Source organism: Notamacropus eugenii, chromosome 2, assembly GCF_028372415.1.
Source record: "Notamacropus eugenii isolate mMacEug1 chromosome 2, mMacEug1.pri_v2, whole genome shotgun sequence".
In the NCBI taxonomy this organism is placed as follows: domain Eukaryota; kingdom Metazoa; phylum Chordata; class Mammalia; order Diprotodontia; family Macropodidae; genus Notamacropus; species Notamacropus eugenii.
This window is the reverse complement of record NC_092873.1, coordinates 395,687,555-395,709,804: the sequence shown is the minus strand read 5'-3', so window position 1 is coordinate 395,709,804 and position 22,250 is coordinate 395,687,555. Positions and strand designations below refer to the sequence as shown.

Sequence of the window (22,250 nt, the reverse complement as noted above, 5' to 3'; positions counted from 1 at the left end):
TCAGGTCTGCATTCTCTCCCCCAGTTCCCCCACCACTACCCCACACATGCATTGAGAAAGCAAGAAGAAGAAAACACATTATAAACATGTATACTTAGGCAAAACAAATTCCCCTATTAGCCACATTTTTAAAAATTCTTCAGTTTGCACTCTGAGTTCATCACCTCCCTTTCTGGAGGTGGGCAGCATGTTTTGTCATGAGTCTTCTGAAACTGTCTGTACTCATTGTGTTGATAGAGTTTCAAAGTTGTCTTTGTAAGATTGTGTCAATCATTCTCCTGCTTTTGCTTACTTCATTTTGTATCAGTTCATACAAGTCTTCCCAAGTTTCTCTGAAACCATCACTTTCATCATTTCTTGCAGCACAATAGTTAGCCCAAAGTTTTCATGTCGTTTTCTTTAATCCACATCTTACCTTGATCCTATGTTTTATGGAATGATAATGGGGACTGCAGAGGCCAAATGATTTTTTCAGAATTGAGTTGAGTTCCCTTTGTTTTCATCTTTAAACCACATTCCTATTTTTATGTCAAAGTCAAAAGAGAGTGTATAATTTATTACCTCCTTATCACTAGATGATAGATTTAGAGATGAAAGGGACTTTAGAGGTAGGTCATCTAATACAACATCCTCTTTTACAAATGAGGAAGACGGGGCTTGGAAACTTAGATGAATTATCCAAATCTTTCAAATAGTAAGTAGCAGAATTGATTGAATTTTGAGCCCACTCTGAGCATAAGCCCTTTTATTCCAGATCCAAAAAGTTCTCTCCATTATACCATACTGCCTCTTCTGACCTTCCTCCACTGCATCTTCCCTGGGCAAGAGAAGCATAGAAAATTAAATGGGAAACAACTGATAGACTCAAGGTGATCTAGGTTCAGATCTGGTCTCAAACATTTACTAGCTCTGTGATCCTAAGAAAGACATTTAACCTCCTGTCTGCCTTAGCTTCCTCGTCTGTAAAAGGGATCACCTTTTACATCACTTCTTGAGTTGGTTATGAAGATAAAATGAGATCGTACATGTAAAGTACTTTGTAAACTTCAAAGGTCTATATAAATGCCATTACTAGTATTATCATATGCCAGGCCTAGAGGCCTGTGTGGGCTACCCGAGTCTTTCTTACCTCACCTCCCGAGGTCTTCGGCTGGCCACGCCGGATGCACATATGAGAGAAAGGACTTTCCAGAGTCGAACAAGGGTTGAGCTTTATTTCAGGGTCTAGTTACAAGTGCAGGGGGGTCTTCCTTAGGAGGAAGAGGGGGAGATTTCCTAAGGAGGCTAAGATCTTAAGGGATTGGAAGTAGAAGTACAAGCAGGGAGAGAGGGGGAGGGGAGAGAGAAGAGAAGAGAAGCGGAGCCTACTGTCCTCTTGGCTCCTCACGTGCTAAGAGCGCTTTCAGGCTTCCTCAATCCTACTTAACCTTCAGCCACACAGTTTGCATCTCAATACAGTGCTGTTAGATAACAATAGTGTGCCCAGATCCGGGACCATCTCGAGGGCGGGGAGATCTCTCTCCCATCACGTTTCTCACGGGAAGAGGCGGAATTACTCGAGATAGCTCGGTTCACCTCTATTCCCTGCCGTTTCCTGGGAGGGTCTCGTGAGAGCTCTAAGATTTAGAAGCTCCCACCTTTACCCGCCCGAGACTGTCCACACGGAATTGAGCTTCCAATCCCAACAATCATATTTCTTTGTCCATGTGAGCATCCCATATAATTTCCTTTAGTGACTTTTGAATGAACCTTTACAGCGAAGGAGCCATCTGCTGTCTATGGGCTAGAAAATGTCATTGTAGATTCTTCTGAAATTCTTGACATTGAATTCACCATCTCTAGCAAATAAGTAACCATAGAAAATGGAGTTGTTTATTATTTAAATGGAAATTTTATTTAGAATCTTCTGTAAATCTGTCTTGCAGCTATTATCGATGATCGCCCTATCAACTACTGTGCAACTAACCTCCACAATTGTGACATCCCCCAGCGGGCACAGTGCGTGTACACTGGTGGCTCCTCCTACCACTGTTCCTGTTTGCCCGGCTTCTTAGGAGATGGGCACGCCTGCCAAGGTACAGGAAGCTTCTTTTTCTTTCTTCAATAGGTGCATAAAAACTAATACAAAGCAATGTATTTTAATCTGCATTCCATGGGAAAGTTCTGTGATGACAGTAAGTTCTCTGCCTACGCTAACAAAACTTTATAAGGTCAAAAGCAGTTATTATTTTAACTGCATAGGATAAGAAATGTGTGTGTCCTATTTATTTGCCTTCCTTGAATTTAAACAGTTGAGAATCTATATATCCTCATGAAAATTAGTGTTTGGATCTTGAGTGCACCTAAATGAATGAATAAATAGCAATTGTGTTGTCTTTTCTTGTAGCTGTTGTTGTTAAAGTGGAAACAAAAGATAAAATTTAAAACTAAATGAATGGAAGTTAGGATTTCAAGGATGACACTGATGAACTCTAGGTCCCTTTTAAGACCTATGCTTCTGTATTTTGCTGTCTCCTAAAACCTTTAAGGATTCCTTTAATGGTTACCTTTAGTAAAATGACATATGAGCACAGTACCCCAAATCTGTTGATATACAACATCAAGTGTGCCTTTTCCAGCAAATTGATTTTTTAAAATTGATTCCATGATGCATTCCAATCTGAACTTCTTTTACCACAGATTCTGCTTTTCTGCTTTGTTTTGTTACACATTAAATTCAAGGGATAGATAATTTGGAGGCATACTAGGAAATGATAAAGGCATAAAAAACAAAAGACATCAATAAAAATTCTAACAAATAAGCACAGTGAATCCATGCATTTAGAAGATCATTTCAGAGACACTTTATCTTCATTTCTAAATTGGTCTCCAATTATGTGGCCTCGTACAGTTGAAATTTCTTGATCTTTGAGCCTCTTTGTTAAGTAGCTACCACAGTAAATAAACACTTAGATTCACTGTGGAAGTGTAAAAATTAAAGGATTCCTTTTATAAGGTGAAAAATCTTTGAAACAAAACAAAGGTCATTTCTCCATTCCCTATTCATCCTTTTTGTAAATTGGGTTTAGCAGTTTCTTTAAAGAAAGTCATCTGTGTTTATACCTGAAATATAGCCCTGTTAGGAGATCAGAGACTTGTTGTATGTTGAGAATTAAGGTAATGAGTTGTAAAACCTACTCAAGAACTATTTCCCCTTCACTGCAGTGAAATGATTTCACTCAGGCTTCATTAGTAAGGGAGTGGGTTGGGGAAGAAGAAAGAAAACAGGCATTTGTTCATGCTTATGTGTCAGGCACAGTGCTAAACACTTTACAAATATTTGATCTTCACAACTTTCTGGGAGGTAGGTGCTATTATTATCCCCATTTTACAGATGAGGAAACTGAGGCAAACAGAGGTTAAGTGACTTACCCAGGGTCACACAGTGAGTAAGTGTCTTAGGTTGGATTTGAGCTCAGGTCTTCCTCACTCTGGGCTCACTGCTCTATACAATGCACCACCTGACTGCTTAACTGAATGATGAAGAGAAATCAGATTTATCTATGATCTTGTACTTTGCAGATGTAGATGAATGCCAACAAAATCGTTGTCATCCAGATGCTTTCTGTTACAACTCTCCGGGCTCCTTTGTTTGCCAGTGTAAGCCTGGATATCAGGGTGATGGTTTCCAGTGTGTTCCAGGAGGTAAGATTTGGAATTGAAATACAAATTAACACTGTTGCTATTTTGATGCTGGGCATTCACTAAAGCGAATGGAATGGGGGAGGGTCAGGCTGAATTTTTACCCCAAAAATATAGAGCATGGGATTCATGACCTTCTCCCCCTCCCAAAAGAGGTGAAATATCATCATTATCAATAAATATTTGAGTATCTTTTGTGGTTGGACACTGTACTAGATATCGCAGTTTAAGTTGTTTTCTTTAAAGTGGAGGTAAGTATTGATTCCCAAGTAGTGGTGTTGGCAAGAAAGTTCTGAGGATATCATGGAAACTGGAGCTAAGGGATTCTCATCAGCTTCGAAGTGTAGGGAAATCTTGAACTGAGTTTTGCCAAGTACTACTGACTATATGTTGGATACCAGAGTGATTTTAACATGTCAATATTATCCTTTTTCTCTACTTTTGTATATGAATTTGCATTGCACCCAGATAACACTAGAGTTCACTCAAAGGCAGAATTTGATATTAGTTAACTAATTTAGGGAATTCTACCAGTTTAGATGTATTTCTTTGAAAATAGACTTTATATTCTTTTAAAATACAAAATATCTCTGACATATGACACATTTTAAGCTGTTTTTAGTTATACTTTAGTGTAAATGAGTTTTTCAGATTCTTTTTCTGTTGCTGAATTTTAAAATTTAATTTTTTCTATGAATGTACATTTTTCTCTCCCTCCTACATCCCCATCACCAACTGAAACAAAAACAAAACCTTCATAGCATATATATACACACGTATATACATATATATGTATATAATACCCCTCATTAACCATATCTTAAAATGTATCAGTTATTCTTTTTCTTGTGAGTCCATCATCTGTCTGTTAGGAGGTTTCATCATTGGTCCTTTGGAATTATGGTTGGTTATTGAATCGATGAGAATTCTTAAAATTGTTCATCTTTATAATGTTGTTATTCTATAAAGTATTCTTTCATCTCTGCTTATTTCTTTGTACTATTTCATGTTTCCTCAGATTTCTTTGAAATTATTTCTACCCTTATTTCTTATAGCACAATAGTATTCCACTACATCAGATGCCACTATTGGGTCAATCAATCCCCATTTTACACCAAAAAGAGCTGTTATCTATAGTTTTACACATAGGAATGTTTTTTCTCTTTGATTTCTTTGGGGCATAAGTCTAGATATGTATCACTAGGTCAATAGGTATGTACAGTATAGTGATTGGGGGTGGGGTGGTTCCAAAGCGATTTTCAAAATGTCTGGTTCAATTCATAACTTACATTAATAATGCATTAGAGTGCCTGGCTTCCCACATTCCCTCCCACATTTGTCATTTCCAAGTTTAGTGACATGAGATGAATGTGCTTTAATTTGCATTTCTCTAACTCTCAGGAATTTGGAGCATTTTTTCACATGTGCATCACTTAGATTTCTTCCTTTGAAAACTGCCTGTTCATATCCTCTGATCGTTTGTCAATAGGGGGATGGATCTTATTCTTATACATTTGAATCATTTCCATATATCTTGGAAATGAGATATTTATTACAGAAACTTGTTGCAAAGATTATTTCCTCAGTTAACTCTTTCCCCTCTCATTTTAAATACTTTGGTTTCATTTGTATAAAAACTTTAATTGTACATAATCAAAATGTCCATTTTATTTTCTCTTGGTTTCTTTTTTTAATGGGGGAAGGCAGCTACAGCTTTAGAGCAGCTAGCTGGCATAATGGAAAGAGTGCCAGGCCAGGATCAGGAAGATTCAAATCTGGCCTCACAGTTACTACCTGTGTAACCCTGGGCAAGTCACTTAACCCTGTTTGCCTCATTTTCCTCATCTACAAAATGAGCTGAAAAAAGAAGTAGCAAACCACTCCGGTGTCTTTGCCCGGAAAACCCTAAATGGAGTCATGAAAAGTCAGATACAACTGAAATGACTGAACAACAACAAAGCTACAGCTTTGTGAAAATGAAGGGGAAAAGAGAAGAAAAAGAAAACTGAGGATCTCAAAGTTGGTTTACTTTACAGTTTTGCACATTATAAGTTACGGAGGCTAGCAAGGTGGTGAAGTGAATAGAACACTGAGCTTGGAGTCAGATAGAACTGAGTTTAAATTTGGCCTCAGATAGTAATCAGTTCTGTGATGCTGAGTAAATCATGTCTGCCTCAGTTTCTTCAACTGTAAAATCAGAATAAATAATAGCACCTACCTCACAATGTTGTTATGAGGATCAAGTGAGATAATATTTGTAAGATGTTTAGCATAGTACCTGGTGGTGGTGGTGGTGGTGGTAGCAGCAGTAGTAGTAGCAGTAGCAGTAGCAGTGGTAGTTTCAGTAGTAGTAGTTGTGATAGACAATTAAAAAATGTTTGTTCCTTCCCCCCAGAAGTTATCTATTGCCTAGATTCTTTTGTTACATCCTTGCATATCCTGCTACAAGTATAAACTGGGTTAAGTACTCCAAGTTTCTTATGGAAATTCTGTGATTTAGCAGCCAGGATTTTGAATTTCATTTTGTTGTTACTGTCAGTCAAATATATCTTTGCCACTTTGAATGATTTAATTATAAAGAGAAAACTCTCTGTCCTTAGCCTTATTAAGGTCAATAACCACAATTAACTGTTGCATGAAAAACTTAATTGAGGGCTTAACTATATATTTTTCTTTTTTGTTTGGGTTTGTTTTCTTTGGCACTAAGGAAATTCTAGGTTAATTGAAACCAAATTTATCTCTGACAGACTTTCATGGAAAAATATGTGAAGGGACAAAAAATGACCTCTAACATCCTTCCTTAGCTCTCTTGCCGAGTTAGTTATCTCCTCCCTGAGTTAGATGATAGACATATCTGAGATAGACACAGTCAGCCTCCAGAAGGATTTGTTAGATATGTGGGTATGCACAGAATTAGCTCTGCACAGGAAAATTGACCTGTATGGTCTTCATCATGGTGACTAACTCTTGCCTTCATTCTTATGTTTTCCAAGTTAACAAAATAGCCATTGTCATGGTGGTATTTTTAAGACAGAATTTTATATATATTTTGTGGTTGTTACATTTTAAGTTTCCTCCCTCCCTACCTCCCCACCCTGCATCAGAGAAGGCCACCATTTGACACAGATATAAATATATGGAAAATCATACTCTGCATACTTCTATTTATCACTTCTTTCTCTGAGGTGGATAGGTCCCTTGTAGTTGATCTGAGTATTTACAATACTCAGAATAACTTAGTTGTTTATAATTATTCTCCAGACAATATCACTGCTACTTCATACAATATTCTCTTGTTCTACTCATTTCATTCTTCATTATTTTGTGCAAGTCTTTCCATGTTTTTCTAAAATCCACCAGCTCACCATTTCTTAGAACATATCACAATCATATACCATAACTTCTTTAACCATTTCCCAATTGATGGACATCTTTTCAACTTCCAGTTCTTTGCCACCACAAAGAGATCTGCTATGAATCTTTTATAATATAAAGGTTATTTTCCTTTTTCCCCTGATCACCTTAGGAAACACTTTAAAAGTGGTATTACCAGGTCAAAGGGCATAAACACTTTTATAACTCTTTGGGTATAATTCCAAATTGCTTTCCAAAGTGCTTGAATCAGTTCACAATTCCACCAAGAGTGTGCTAATGTCTCAATTTTTCCACATCCAACATTTGTCATTTTCCCCTTCTATCATTTTAGTCACATGGTAGCATTTTTAATAAAATGCCTACTTGAGGGAGTTCTGAAAAATGATAACTTTTAGCTCCCCTACTTTATCTGCTAGATAACTCATTTGTAGCTTAGTAGATAAGTCTTAGAGGGTTACCTGAGGTTTAGCAACTCACCAGTGGTCACATAGATAGTAAATGTTAGGGATAGATTTAAAGCTAAATCCTCCTAGTTCAAGATCCATTACTCTATCTTTTATACCGGAGGATTTGCAAACTTTTTGATCTCAAGATCTCTTTACACTTTTAAAAACAAAGAGCTTTTTCTTTTAGATATTATAAACTGATAAGATTTTAAAATATTTAATTCATTTAACAATAATAAGTCCATTACATTTTTACATAGATATTATTTTTAATGAAAATAGCTATGATTTTCAAAACAAAAAGAAATTATCAAAAATGGCATTGTCTGACATATTTTTGCAAGTCTCTTTAATGTCTGGCTTAATAGAAGACAGCTGGATTCTGTATCTGCCTCTACATTTAATCTGTTACTTTATGCTGTGTATGAAGTATATGAAGAAAGTCTGACCTCACAAATATGTAGATAATAAGTAGGCAAATAACATTTTAGTGTTATGAAAATAACTTTGACCTCAGGGACTCTCTGAAAAAATCTTAGGGACTCCTGAGAGTTCTCAGATCTCACTTCAAGAAGGACTGCTACATCTCTAATAGTAAATAAAACCTCCCTCTGTCTCTGTCTCTCCCCTCTGTCTCCCTTTCCTTTCCTTCTCTGTGTCTTCCTGTGTCTGTCTTTCTATCTCTCACTATCTCTCTCTCTTCACCTCTCATTTCATAGCTAGACAAAAATGCATGTATTATCTGTACCAATTAGACACTTCTTAGACTACTAAATGGGAGGCAGCTTGATGTACTTACTCAGAGTACTGGATTTGGAAGATCTGGGTTTAAATCTTGCCTCTAATGTTTACTATTTGACCTAAGCACTTACCAAGTATTGTAAGCAACTATTCTCAACCGCAAAGTTTACAACGATTGAAATTATAAGCTTTTAAACTTATAAAGGGAGGGAAAAGCTGCAAAAGCAGTTTGTAGGCTTTTTAATCCCTTAACCTATCTCAACTTTGATCTCTTCTGTCAGATGAGGGGAAATTATGCTTGTGTTATCCATCTTAAAAGTTGTTGTGAGGCTCAAATGAAATAATTTATGCAAAACAGCTTGTAAAATTTAAAACACCGCGTAAATATCAGTTAATGTTACTGAGTCCAGTTCTAAGTCATGCATTATTCTCTAAACCATAACTGAAAACCAGCCTGGTTATTTAATATTCTTACCCTCATAAGTCCTCACTAATCAAAACAAAATGTTAAAGACAAATTTCTATATACCTAGGATAATCAGCATTCACAAATCTTACATTTTTATTATCATAACTGAAGCTTTTAAAATGAAAACTTAAGTCTGAATATGCAAGTTCTACATGCTATCTGAAATGTTTTGGTTCTACACAGAAGTATTTACCTGAAACAAATTTTTCATTTCCTAAATTGCATTGAAGATTTACAAGGCTGCCTAGGCATTCTGGAAGTAAGTCAGCTTTTTAATAATGTAAAAGTTCATCAGAGTTTGAGCCACAACTCTCTAGTAGCTCTTCAGAATGACTGGAGTTCATTATTTCTTTTATGCATGCTTCACTTACGCAGTTCAAAACAAAACAGATGTCTGAGTTTTGCTTCTCTCCTTGCACCCCCTGAAGACTTTGTTTACCAAACAGAAATAAATCCAGACATGTAGGCATGTGAGCTGTAGAGGGAAAATGGGAAAATATGACCAGTTAAAACTTTTACCAAGATTGTTAGCATTTTTAACCCTTCCCATTGTACAAGTTATATTTGTGTTGTCTTGCTTCTTGTTTGCCATGTTTCACCAGTGAATGTAAGCCCATCTATTTCTTCCAGGGGAATTCCATGGCCAGGAGCTTCCCTGGAGCCTCATAGCTAACTATAGTTTTGAAGTGGGAGTGGGGGTGGGGTATTTGGTCTACAGGGGGGAGGGACAGGCCATGGGAAACCATGGTAAGATTAATCATGAACATTCCTGGTGAATGGATGGGTAGAGAGCTTTCTGTTGTCAGAACAGGAATCTTCTCTCCTCTCCCCCCTACCCCCAAAAAAGGACAGATTTCAGTGACACTAACAATTCACAAAGGGGAGAACCAGTTTAGTTTACACTAGAAGTATGTGAAGTAAATCCATGGATTCTTATAATATATACTGATGACAGTCAATGATAAGAAAAAAATTTTTTATATAAATGACTACTTCCTGGCCATCTTCATGCTATTATGCTCCTGAACTCTAGCCTCCACCTCTGACTTGGCACTCCAAGCTCCCCTTCTAGGTCCTTCTGACTTCTGATTGCTAAGTCATCACCATACATAGCCTGGACCCAGAAGTGAGCAAACTACTCCCCAGCAGTCTTCATGTTATGCTGCTGCGCCTCAGCCCTCCCTCCCCCACCTCCTTCCTGATCTCAATCTGAGAATATCAAACAAATCAACACTACCAGAACACCATTCCGTGACCACCATCTTTTTTTTATATGTGTTGTCGTCTTCTGCTGGAATGTAAGCTTTTTCAAGAGCAGGGACTTTCTTGCTTACCGTAACAACTCTGTGCCCACTGCTAAATACAGTGTCTGGCACATGGGAAGTGCTTAATAAATGCTTTTCCATTCCACAGAGCAATTTGTTATTCTTTTTTTTTTGGATATACCATGAGGTCAGCAGTAGTTGCATAAAACCCTTGGTCATCTTATGAATAACTTGAAAATTGGACCAAGAACTCTCCTTGTACTTGCTTCCACTAGTACTGAGTACTATGAGTAGTTGCTCTCAACTCCAAAGCTTAAAGACTTGGAAATTCCAAATGTTCAAACTTGGCTAATGTATGGGGGGTGGGAGGTGGGGTGTAGGGGGGAAGTGAGAAGAGTCATTGAAAAACCAATGTGTAGATGCTTAGGCAACAGGCTAATAGACCACATGAGTTTATAATGAACAAATCTAGTCAGATTAACCTAATCACCTATGACAGCATGCCTGGGTGAGTTGATTGAGGGGATTCAGTGGTATTTATCTTGACGCTAGTCAGGCTTGGTTAGAGTAATCTAGGCTGAATTCCCCCACTTCTGGGAGTCATACAACCAGTCTGAGGGTTGTGCCTTAGGTGAGATTATCTGTGGTTCAATGATAGAAGGGACCATTAGGGATTATATAGTTTACCTGCATCATTCAAACCCAAATATTTAGAATCCAAGACCAGTGATCCTGGCTGCCTCTACAATGCCATCTCCAGAAGGGCATTTAATATATTGTTCTAATGATTTTCTACTAGGAAATGCCCTTGAATATTCTTATTTGAATACTTTTAGAGATCTGTGATCATAACAATACATATATTTCCTCTTGTAGCACAAATTACAACTTCTCTATACTTTTTTTATCCTATACCACTATTATTTCTATCCCCAATAAATTGTCCACAAGAAGTTTGGCCAACTTCCTGTAGTTCTTTTGCCCTGACATGTATACTATGTAATATTTAGGCTATCCACCTATTATTCCTCACTCTCCATGCACGACCAGTTCACTTGTCATGTATCTACTTTAATGGTGTCTTTCTTACCATATTTTTGTCATTGGCCATGTTTTTCAGCCTTGTATGTTGCCATTTGGAATTTAGTTTTTCTAAATGGGAAGTCTCAGCTTGAATTCATGGACTTCTTCCAAACCACAAAATTATAGGTCAACAATTTCCCTAAAAATTGTGCTGGTCCTTCTCTGATTTAATATACTCTGTGATAATTGCAAGCCCAGTTTGGGAGGTTATGCCCTTAATGATCTTTGGTCCCAACTTCAGTGCTCACTGAATCTTAATGGGAAAAATCCTCTTTGCTGCTTCTCAAGCTATTGTAATGAAGAAGAGGCTGTGTACAAGGAGAGCTGAACTTAGTTGGAGTTATGCAAGAGATTATAATAAAAGAAATAAGTAGAAGTATGCACTGTATTCCTGCATACATATGAAGAACCTTTAAAAGCCACTGACCCATTGCTGCTCTGATCAATCAGCCTAGAAAACCAGTCAAGAAAGGAAATGAAATTATTCTGCTATAAGCTGTTGCATGTGAACCGATGCTGACTCTAAATGACTCATTTAACTTTCAAAGAACTCACAAACCATTCATTAAACAGCATGTTTTGAAATTATGTCAAGATCAAGTATAGATAAATATCTTTTTTGAAAATTGAGATATTTGTCACACTTCAGTACTACAGTTCCTTTTCTTTAAAAATTTCTACCAATAATGATCAGCTCAACAATACACATATATATCTATAAGTTGTTGCAATATCCATATATATCTATATTCCAATAGCCTAGGATATGGGTTATCTAGGCCTGACAACTTGAAATCTCCTGAGCTAGCTTTAGTTTCAAGACCTGGGCACCGTCTTTATTGTATCCTTCCTAGTCCCAAAGACCATTCTTTGCTGGAGAAAACAGAAACAAAACCAATACTGAATAGTTCTGTCTTTTCTTCATCATTTGTTGATCATTAGCCCAAGTAGCAGCTCTGTCTTTCTTTTGATGTTCTTCTGTTCCCCATCTTTGGCTTTTAAAAAAAGTCCTTTCTGTTGTCTTTGGAATTTATCACACAATTCATTTTGATTGTTGGCATTCCTGACATCATTCTTACCGGACTATATCAGCCTTTCATTTCATTCTAAGTGATCTATCTCTGCCTCCATCTTTCTTCTATATGTGTCATTTAAAAAATCCAAGTGGTTAATGAGTTTCTTATACAACTATATTAGTCATTTTAGATAGTTCAACTGTATCACCCCCTCATCTGAATCTATTATGTTTGTGTCCTTAGAATTTTGTTCTTAAAAAATAACTGATTCTATTTGGACATATTTCTTTGGCAGTATTTTAGGTTATGGGATCCTACTTATCCCTTCTCCAAAGTTTTTTAATTCTTCCCCAGAACTATAGTACACATAAGACTATGCTTGATTTTCCCACATTATCTATCATGATTGCTAAGATGATGTAATTATTGCTTCCCTAAGTTCCCATAATTTCTGATTTAATAACCAATTCCTCCCCTTATTCATCATCAGATTCACAATCCTTTCTTATCTTCTTTTGAATAATGCAATTAAGCCAAACCAAGAATTTTAGCACAAAGAAAACATCAGTTAATATTGACTTAAAGTCCCTCATCACTACTATACCACATTTCTGTACCAGGTTTATCATTGGTTTTCTGAACTCATCATTCATTTCTTCCTTCTGTCCAAGTGATCTGTAGTACAATCCCACCATAATATCATTTCTGTTTCTCCCAATATTGTGCCTAACTCAAAGATTGTTTACCATGTTTCCCAAATCTAGATTGTGGATTTCTACACATAAGTATATTTTCTTGTACTTCTTTGTAATGCTGCTTCACTACCCCTTTAATCTATTACTTTTGGTTAATGAATATTTTTCTTCTATCAGATCCTAGTTATGGAATCATAACAAGTCTCAGTGATACCTATAAGATCACATTCACAGTAAAATCTTTAGTTTGTAATTTTTCAAAAAATTACATAACCTCTATAGACTTTTCCCGGAGGAATCTGTAGGGATTATTACAGGAATCCGGTTGGGCAAGGTCATGCCTTAGGACATCTTACTTGTGAAACTCTCTGCATCAGCTTTTACATGGCCTGATGGCATAGGTCCTTGTTGATTACAATGTAGTTATGTGTTTTGGTGTTTATTGAATATTGACTAAATTACTATTTTCCCAAAGTTTCTTGATTTTGAAATAAAGTCAAAAGGCTAAAGGGGGCTAAAGTACACAGCATTTTCTAGATATCATTAGTTTATTGCTACTGGTAACATCAAGGGTTTTGATGTAATGGTTTCACATCCTTATTTAATAGAAACAGAATTTATGGCCCCAAATCTTTTGATGAATTCACAAAAAGTTCACTCAATGATCAGGAATGGACCCAGAATTTTTGGTAACCATCCCTGTGAGTGATTGTGGACAAATTATTTAATAACTGAGCCTTATCTATAAAATGAGAAGGTTAGACATGAGATCATCTTTGATATTCTTTTTGACTATAAATACATGATCCTGTGAATGTAATGACAATGAACATAATTCTAGGGACATAAAGAATCTATTTCATCAGCATAGGAACTTCTGCTCTCCATGGGAACATCTTCCACTAATGCAAATTCAAACCTAGCTATAACTTCAAAGGTAAGATTTAGGATGTTGCCTGAGATGCATCGCATTTAAGTGACTTGTCCAAGGTCACACACAGAATTGGTATTCTCAATGGTCCACTGCAGGCACTGTCATACTAATGCTATAACTTCAAGAAAGGCAAAAACTGTTAACAAGGGGGAAAAGAGAGACTGTCTATATTAGACTGGAGAATGTGGCTTATATATTACAACTATTTCCTACGTACTTGAAGTAACATTAGTATCCACATAATCACTCAGTTGTTGAATTCAATGAAATTGATTTGGAATTAAAAGTTACCCACAAGAACCAGTCCTATTAGAAAATTTCTACAATGGAACTATGATCATCTATGAATTTATTTATTGCCATGAAGAACCAGTTAATATAGGGTACATAGAGGTAACACAGTCTAGAAAACAGAAGTAAGGAAGCTTCATTTTCCTGGGCTTTCAAACCTGCGTCTGACAATTATTTATCATGTGTGACCCTGGGTAAGTCACTTAGCAGCAATGTACTCAGGCAGCTCCCTAAGTCTGATCAGACTCATCAGAGTACGACTAGAAGAACCAGGCATGTCAATTAATACAAAAATATCATAATGTTGCTTTGGAATTAAATATTTTTGTCTTGTAATCTTTTCATTTTTATCTTTATATTTGTAAATATTTTACTTGCCTTACTGATAAAAAACAAAAACAAAACACACAGCATCAACTGATGCAGTTTAGTCCTTCAAGGCATTCTTAAATTCCAGGGCTTCTAGTTCTAATAAAATTGAAACTGGTCATATATTGAATATCTGCAGATATTTCTCTGAATTTTACTGTAAGGGAAAAACAAAAAAAAATCAGACTGAAAACTTCTGGAAAAGTTTGATTTTTTTGTTCTATTGACTGAATTTCTCAGAATAAGAGAAACTTCTATTTGTAAATATCGCAAGTTTTTATTGGGAAATATTAAATTAATTAAACAAGAGCTGTCCTCTGGCCTTGGATTTATGCATTTCAGAAAGAGACTTTGTGTCTGGCTGCCTGTATTTTATTTAAATGCCTCTCTCTTCAAAAATGGATATTTTTTGAAAGTTACTTATTGTGGTTTCATGAAACCACTAATTTTATCCATCTGGTACAGTATAAAGGCTAGTGAAACCTAATCTGATGGGATTTCAGAAAGTTTGTTTTTACTGAAGTAAAACATTGCCAGATCGGCAAGCATTAAAGAGTGATAAGATAATCCCCCAGACTTCTCTGAGAAGGCCAGCAAGGACTTTCTCAAGCTGAAAGTTTTCCATTGTGTGTCTGACTTTCATCAGAGTTTATCTCTCATAACTATCAGCTCATGTTTGACACGCATATTAGTTTATTTATGTACATCTCATTTATGACTTCCTCTTCTGTTTCTCTTACCCTCACCAGATGGGTAGGTTTCCACTCCTGTTATAGGGGATAACGGTTCTTCCACTTTATCTATGAAATTGCACTTAATACAAATGAGAGAACAGGTCTAATCAATTTGTTCTTTTGTTCAACAACATTTATTAAGGGCCTACTGTGCTAGTAGAATACAAGCTCTTTGGAAGCTTTTTGTTATTGTATTTCAGTCACGTCCAACTTTTCATGACCCCCATTTGGGGTTTTCCTGGCAAAGATACTAGAGTGGTTTGTTATTTCCTTCTCCAGCTAATTTTACAGATGAGGGTACTGAGGAAGACAGGGTTAAGTGACTTGCCCAGAGTCACACACAGCTGGTAAGTGTCTGAGGTCACATTTGAACTCGGGTCTTCCTGATTCTAGATCTGGCATTCTATCCATTGTGCCATCTAGGTGCCTCACTTTTGTATTTTTATCTCTAGTACCTAGCAAAAAGCCTGATTTATAGTAAGTACTTAATACCTATTGATAAATTATGTACTAGGCATTGTCCCTAGGAATTGGGGTGAGAAAGACAAAAACCTCAAGGAGCTTTGCATTTTGGCATGGGGGGGAAGCACAAAATGTACTTAGAAAAATTAAATTAAAATATGTGCAACATAATCTGGGCCAGCTAGGTGGCACAGTGGAATAGAGCACAGACCTGAAGTTTCTTTCTTTCTTTTCTTTCTTTCTTTCTTTCTTTCTTTCTTTCTTTTCTTTCTTTTCTTTCTTTCTTTCTTTCTTTCTTTCTTTCTTTCTTTCTTTTTCTTTCTTTTCTTTCTTTCTTTCTTTCTTTTCTTTCTTTCTTTCTTTCTTTCTTTCTTTCTTTCTTTCTTTCTTTCTTTCTTTCTTTCTTTCTTTCTTTCTTTCTTTCTTTCTTTCTTTCTTTCTTTCTTTCTTCTTCCTTCCTTCCTTCCTTCCTTCCTTCCTTCCTTCCTTCCTCCCTCCCTCCCTCCCTCCCTACCCTCCCTCCCTCCCTCCCTCCCCTCCTCTCTCTCCTCTCTCTCTCTCTCTCTCTCTCTCTCTCTCTTAAATATTCCTTTGTAAAAGATAATCGCACAGCCGGTGGGGGTTCATCTATCCTCAGGGAGGATACCTACTTAGGTCAAATGCCACCTTCAGACACTTACTAACTGTGTGACCTTAGGCAAGTCACTTAACCCTTAATAGAATCTACCTCCCAGGGTCATTGTGAGAATCAAATGAGATAATCAATTGTAAATCACTTAGTACAGTGCTTAGCACATAGTTAAGTGCTATATAAATATTACCTATCACCTTTATTGTTATTAGTTTCTCAGGAAGGGCACTACAGACTGGAAGGGATTAAGGACAGGCTTCCAATAGGATAGGACACTTAAGCTCAGCTTTGAAGGGTATTGGGGATTCTGTGAGACACAGGTGAAAAAGGAATGGGCTCTAAGCATAGGGATAAGAGATGGAATGTCATGTACAGGGCATAGCATGTAGAATTTATAGATTGAATTTATCAGTCTGTATATATTTACTGAGCATCTATCGTGCCCAGAACTTTTTTTTTAAAGCATTGTGGAAACATAGAATTAATCAGTATTTATTAAATGTCTACTGTGTGCTAGGTCTTGGGGATAACACATATAAATGCCTACTATGTGGTAGTTACTGAGGATAACACATATAAATGCCTACTACGTGCTAGGTACCGGGGATAATACATTTATATGTGTTTAAATCCCTACTATGTGCTAGTTACTGGGAATAACACAACTGTGTCAATAGATAACAAGTATAAATGTCTACCATATGCTAGGGACTGAGGATAACAAATATAAATGCCTACTCTGTACCAGTGACTGGGCATAAGTATAAATGCTACTATGTGCTAGGTACTAGGGATAACATATAAATTCCTACCATGTGCTGGTCACTGGGGATAACATGCATACATGCCTGCTGTGTGCTAGGTACTGAGGATAACAAGTCTGAAGAATGAAACAATTGAAGTCTAACATGGTCTCCACTCTCAAGTAAAGAGACCTAAATATACAAGAATCCATTAGAGACTAAGTGCCACATGGGGTGGTATTAATGACAGAGAAGTAGTCTTGAGGCCATAGTTCAAGCCTTGCCCCTGTCACATACTGGCTATTATCCTGAGCAAGATGTTTAACCCCTTCATGCTTTACGCAACTTTCTAAGACCATAATTTGCAGAAATATCACTAATTTCTATTGGGGAAAGGAGTTGCCTCATCAAGGAGTTCCCTATACCAATAAAATCTTAAATCTACTTCTCATCCCTCTCATACTAGGAGTTTAGAAATGTAAACTAGGATTGTCAAAAAGTTATGGTGACATAGTATCAAGAAGAAGTGTAAGATTTGGGGCCAGCAAAGTTCTGGAGTGACCAAAGCTAGATTAAAATGTGATGGGGAAATGTTTAACAAAATAAATCAAAATACAATACAACATAGATAATGCTGATCTGTGCTTTTCTAAGTCAATATGTAGGCAGCTAAGTGATTTAGTGAAGAAAGCACCAGGCCTGAAGTCAGGAAGACTCATCTTCCTGAGCTTAAATCTGGTCTCAGACACAGACACCCTAGCAGTGTCATCCTGGGCAAGCCCCATAACCCTCTTTACTTCAGTTTCCTCATCTGTAAAATGAGCTGGAGAGGGAAATGCCCAACTACTCCAGTATCTTTGTCAAGAAAGCCCAAATGGAGTCACAAAGAATTGGAAACAGCTGAAACAACAATAACAATTAATACGTATGATCCATTTCTATTTGAGATTGACACCACTGATGTAAAGATCAATAATGAATTTGGGTCCAGAGGATCTGGATTTATAATCCTAGCTTGGATATTTGGTGTAACTTTGGGCAATCCACTTCTCAGGACCTCTGTTTCTTCATTCTGATTTGTATGATGAGGTGGTTTGACTTGGTCTGTGAGGTAACTTATAAATACTATCACATAGACCTTGAAGGATTAGTGGCCTATTTACATAGGCAGAGGAGAGAAGAACCAGTGGGATGCATCGAGGGCAAAGATGTGGAGATAAAAATAAATACAACATATATGATGGACAATCGTACGCCAACATATAATGAAGGACTCTGTAGCAGGAAGAACAAAAAGGTGTATAGCACCTCTCCTCCCCGCCCCTCAGTTCTCTCTAGGCTCTTGATCTTCCTGAGCTGGGATTGACTCACTCATCCTACCTGTCTCCCATCCTGGAAAGTCAGGATGGTCTCCAGAAAGATAGCTACAACTTCCTGTTGGGATCCTGGTGTAAGGCAAAATATATGACTATACTCACAAGTATAGCTCCTGAACCCCTTCTGGTTTGCTTGCCTTTCATACAAACCAGTCACAATGAAATCATGAACTCTTAAACATGAAATATTAATAAAAGTCCAAAGCAGGAATTAGCAAAAGAAATTTTCATTTTATCAACTTGGTTCACACTCTTATCAATACACAAAGGAGTGGACACAAACTTAAAGAAACATAGCAACGAGACACATGAACCAGATATAGTATGCTTATAACTACTATGAGTCTGCATTTCAGGACTGCACATGTGGGATCTCTTTAAGGGATCAGTTTGTAGCACATGTCAATCATCTCTTTCAAGCTTCTCTCTGCTCTTCTGATAGATGAAGCCACTTCTTTGCTCCTCTCTGGACACTGAATCCATGTAAGCAACTCTTCTAACTAATAGCAGTCCTAAGCCTGAGGCACACAGAGCTTCTTCCTAGATCCACTCCCTTCTCTAGGCACTGAGGTAACAAGTTACTCAGGGAGAAGCAGTTCTCATATTCAAATATATATTCAGGTCATTGTTGTTCATTCATTTCAGTTATTTCTGACTGTGACCCCATTTGGTGATTTCTTGGCAAAGTTACTGGAGTGGTTTGCCATGTCCTTCTCCGGCTCAATTTACAGATGAGGAAACCCCAGGGTTACACAGCTACTGTGTCTGAGGCCAGATTTGAACTCAGAAAGATGAGTCTTCCTTACATCAGACCTGGCCCTCTATCCACCTCACTACCTTGCCACCCACTATTCAGGTCCCCTCTTTATAAGTTGAGGGTCCCCACCCCTAAACAATAGAGGGCGGTAAAAGCCAATGTAAACAAATTTCTAAAGGGTTTCTTCTTTCTCAGGGTGTAGATAGTAATTGAGAGCAAGTCAGTTTTTCCCAGCTAGCGCTCATTCACACGTGCCACTTTCTCTAAACATTTCCTGGCACCAAAGCTTTCTTCAATCAGATCAGTTCCCTGCATCAACCACAAAGTCCACCAGACTGTATTCAGTTCCCATCATTTTCCCATCTCTATGGCTTCTGCTGTTCTGTAATAAGCTTCTTTTGTTAGCTTCTCTTAGTCCTCTCAGCTGGCTTCAACTCTCCTGACTGCAATCAGGACTCCTTACGTGAAATAATTTACTTTTCAGGTTGAGAAACTCTAAATCCACATTTCTGTCAAATATATCCAATAGGAAATTTTTTTCCTGGTTCACAAATAGTTCATCGATTCAGAATTTCCTAGTAATAACCTTCAAAAAACCTTGAAAACAGTCATATTCAAATTACTTGCGAGGAAACAATGCACTATCTGAGGAGCAAGCTTTGCTTTTTGGTCTACTCAAAATTTTATATGTCTCTTCTCAAGCACTTGTATCAGGAGGGCAGCTTTTGTCTTAGGTTCCCTTAGCGTTGTTTGTGTTTCTCGTGTAAATTTTTTTATGCGTTTCAGACAAAATATCCCTTTTTCTGTCCCTTTGAATAAATAACATGTCCATGGGGAAAAAAAAGAGGCAGCCCCTTTCCCTCTCCTGCTGCTTGAGGAGCTGGCTGCCACCATGGTGAGTCTTCCTGGGGTCTAGATGCCATCTGTCTTGAATCTGCACCATCCTTTGACTTGGTTCTCAACTCTTCTTTAAGCCCGTCTCCTAGAGACCTCTTGTCCACTCCAATGTTGAGACTAGCTGGAACCACGCTCCAAAAGCGAATGACACTGTAACCATCTGAACCAGGAAGTTCATGATAAACAGACTTCTTCAATGTAAATAGAGGGCTATAGATGTCCTTCATCCTGGAAAGACCACAGTGCCCAAGACTGAAATTTGAGAAAAACTGGCCAAGATGTAAAGACAACTCCAGAAGTCATTTTTGTCTTTGGATTCAGAACCCGTAAAGACAACTCCAGAAGTCATTTTTGTCTTTGGATTCAGAACCCATTTTATTGGTGGCATAACAACAGTCTTTGGCATGATTTATGATTCCCTTGACTATGCAGAGAAAAAGGAAGCAGAGAAAAAGGAACCAAAGCACAGACTTTCAAGGCATGGCCTATATGAGAGGAAAAAGACAGCAAGAAAGCAGCTAAAGGAATGCAGGAACAGCATGAAAAAAATCAGGGTACTGCAAAGGCAAATGCCGGTGCTGGCAAAAAGTGAGCTGGAGATTTCATAACAGAATGAAAAAAAGGCACTATGAATAGTGAATTATCCGTGAAGATAATTTTTCATCAGAGCATAAATTAACTATGTAAAAACTTTTTAAAAAGGGCAGCCCCTCACACTAGTTTGGCTCTCGTGTATACCCATAGAGATTGTTCAAAATATCTTGCTGCTTTTAGGACTTAGCAGGCAGTGATTATTTCATGAACTGCGAAGATAATAATTCATGTTAAATGACATTTTATGGTATGTGAATCTCTTTCCTGTGAGGTAGATGGTAGGAGTATCATTATCCTTATTTTACAGATGAGGAACCCAAATATTTGAGCAATCAGATGATTTACCAGTGATCATACAGCTAATCTCTGAGATGAGATTGAAACCCCAGTCTCTTGCATCTGACTCCAATACTCTAGTCTTCCTCAAGGACATGAAAAGAAATCAAATAGTAGCTTTCCTTTGTTATCATTTTATCAGCAAGACATGAAGGACCCATGTTCTTACCCTCCAGTCCTCAGTGGAAAATACCCCATGGAGTGATAGTGACGCTCAGTTCAGAGGAAAGGAAAACCTTATTTTCATTATCAGTCTTTCAGCTCTTATCTCTGCTTCTCCCCAGGCCCTGTACTTTAGGCAAAAAGAGGTCAGCCCAGTAAAACTGATGATATCGTAATATCCCATAAACACATTTGAAATTCCATTTCCTAAGTCACATTTGAGGGGAAATTTTTTGGATGTAAATATGAGACACAACATTCAGCAGTGTTACTATCTAAATTATAATTATAATTCCAGATTTGGTATGGTGGCTGGGCATCCATGTTAACTCTAAAATTTTTATCAACTTTCAACAGATGAAAAAGAACAAGTAGCATTCCCTTGAAACCTTAGTAGTAATTAAGTTATCTATATAATATGTAGAAAGCCTCTTACTTTTTAGCCTGAAGACTGTCTAGTCCAAACCCCTTTTTAAATTTTTAAAAAGATGTTTTTATCGATGTTTGTGTCTTAATGTACCTCCACTTCCTTCACATTGAACTTTCCCTTGTGACAAAGAAAAACACTTAAAGTAAGTAACAAGAAAAACACAACATAATGAATACATTTGCCAATGTGTAAATTCTTTTTCCTAGTACAGTAATCCAGTATGATGATATGCCAGTATTATCATCAGCAACATTGATTGAGCTGCTGCCTTGTGTCTGAGCACCATGCCAAGCTCTGCTGATAGAAAAGCCTGTAAGACATAGAAAGAATGACAATCAGGTGAAGCCAATCAATGATAAATAGTTAAAGAGATTAAGGGAAGATATGTTTTATTATTATTTGTTCTCTATGACCATCATGAGTTTTTTAGTTACTCCTTTCAGTGATATAAACCAATCATTTTACAGAGGAAAAAGGCAAAAGATTAAATGGTTTACTGGGCTTACAAAGGTAGCAAGTAGGAGAGCCAGAATTTGAACTCAGGTCTTCTGACTCCTGTTCCAGTGCTTTTTTTTCATAAAACCATGTTGTTTCTATGCATCAGCAGAGATTCTTAAAATGACATGAAGGAAAATGAGGATGTATAAATGAAGATGCAAATAAAATGAATGTGTAACTGTTACATAGGGGTAGATATACATGTGGATTGTCAATGTCATCACCTTCCTGCCTTTCTCCTTCATTAAAGTACTCTAATGTTTCA

At 37.2% G+C, this 22,250-nt stretch overlaps 1 protein-coding gene and 1 pseudogene across 1 annotated transcript in view; both read left to right on the top strand.

The window, feature by feature from the left end:
- The window catches only part of NID1 (nidogen 1), a 113,537-nt gene that overhangs the window by 67,076 nt on the left and 24,211 nt on the right, over positions 1-22,250 (top strand). Inside the window, exons 11-12 of the mRNA XM_072647546.1 lie at positions 1,926-2,075; positions 3,562-3,684. Coding sequence (XP_072503647.1) covers positions 1,926-2,075; positions 3,562-3,684 — 273 coding nt within the window. The remainder of the gene's footprint in view (positions 1-1,925; positions 2,076-3,561; positions 3,685-22,250) is intronic.
- LOC140529128 (small ribosomal subunit protein eS24 pseudogene) lies at positions 20,127-20,647 on the top strand (annotated as a pseudogene).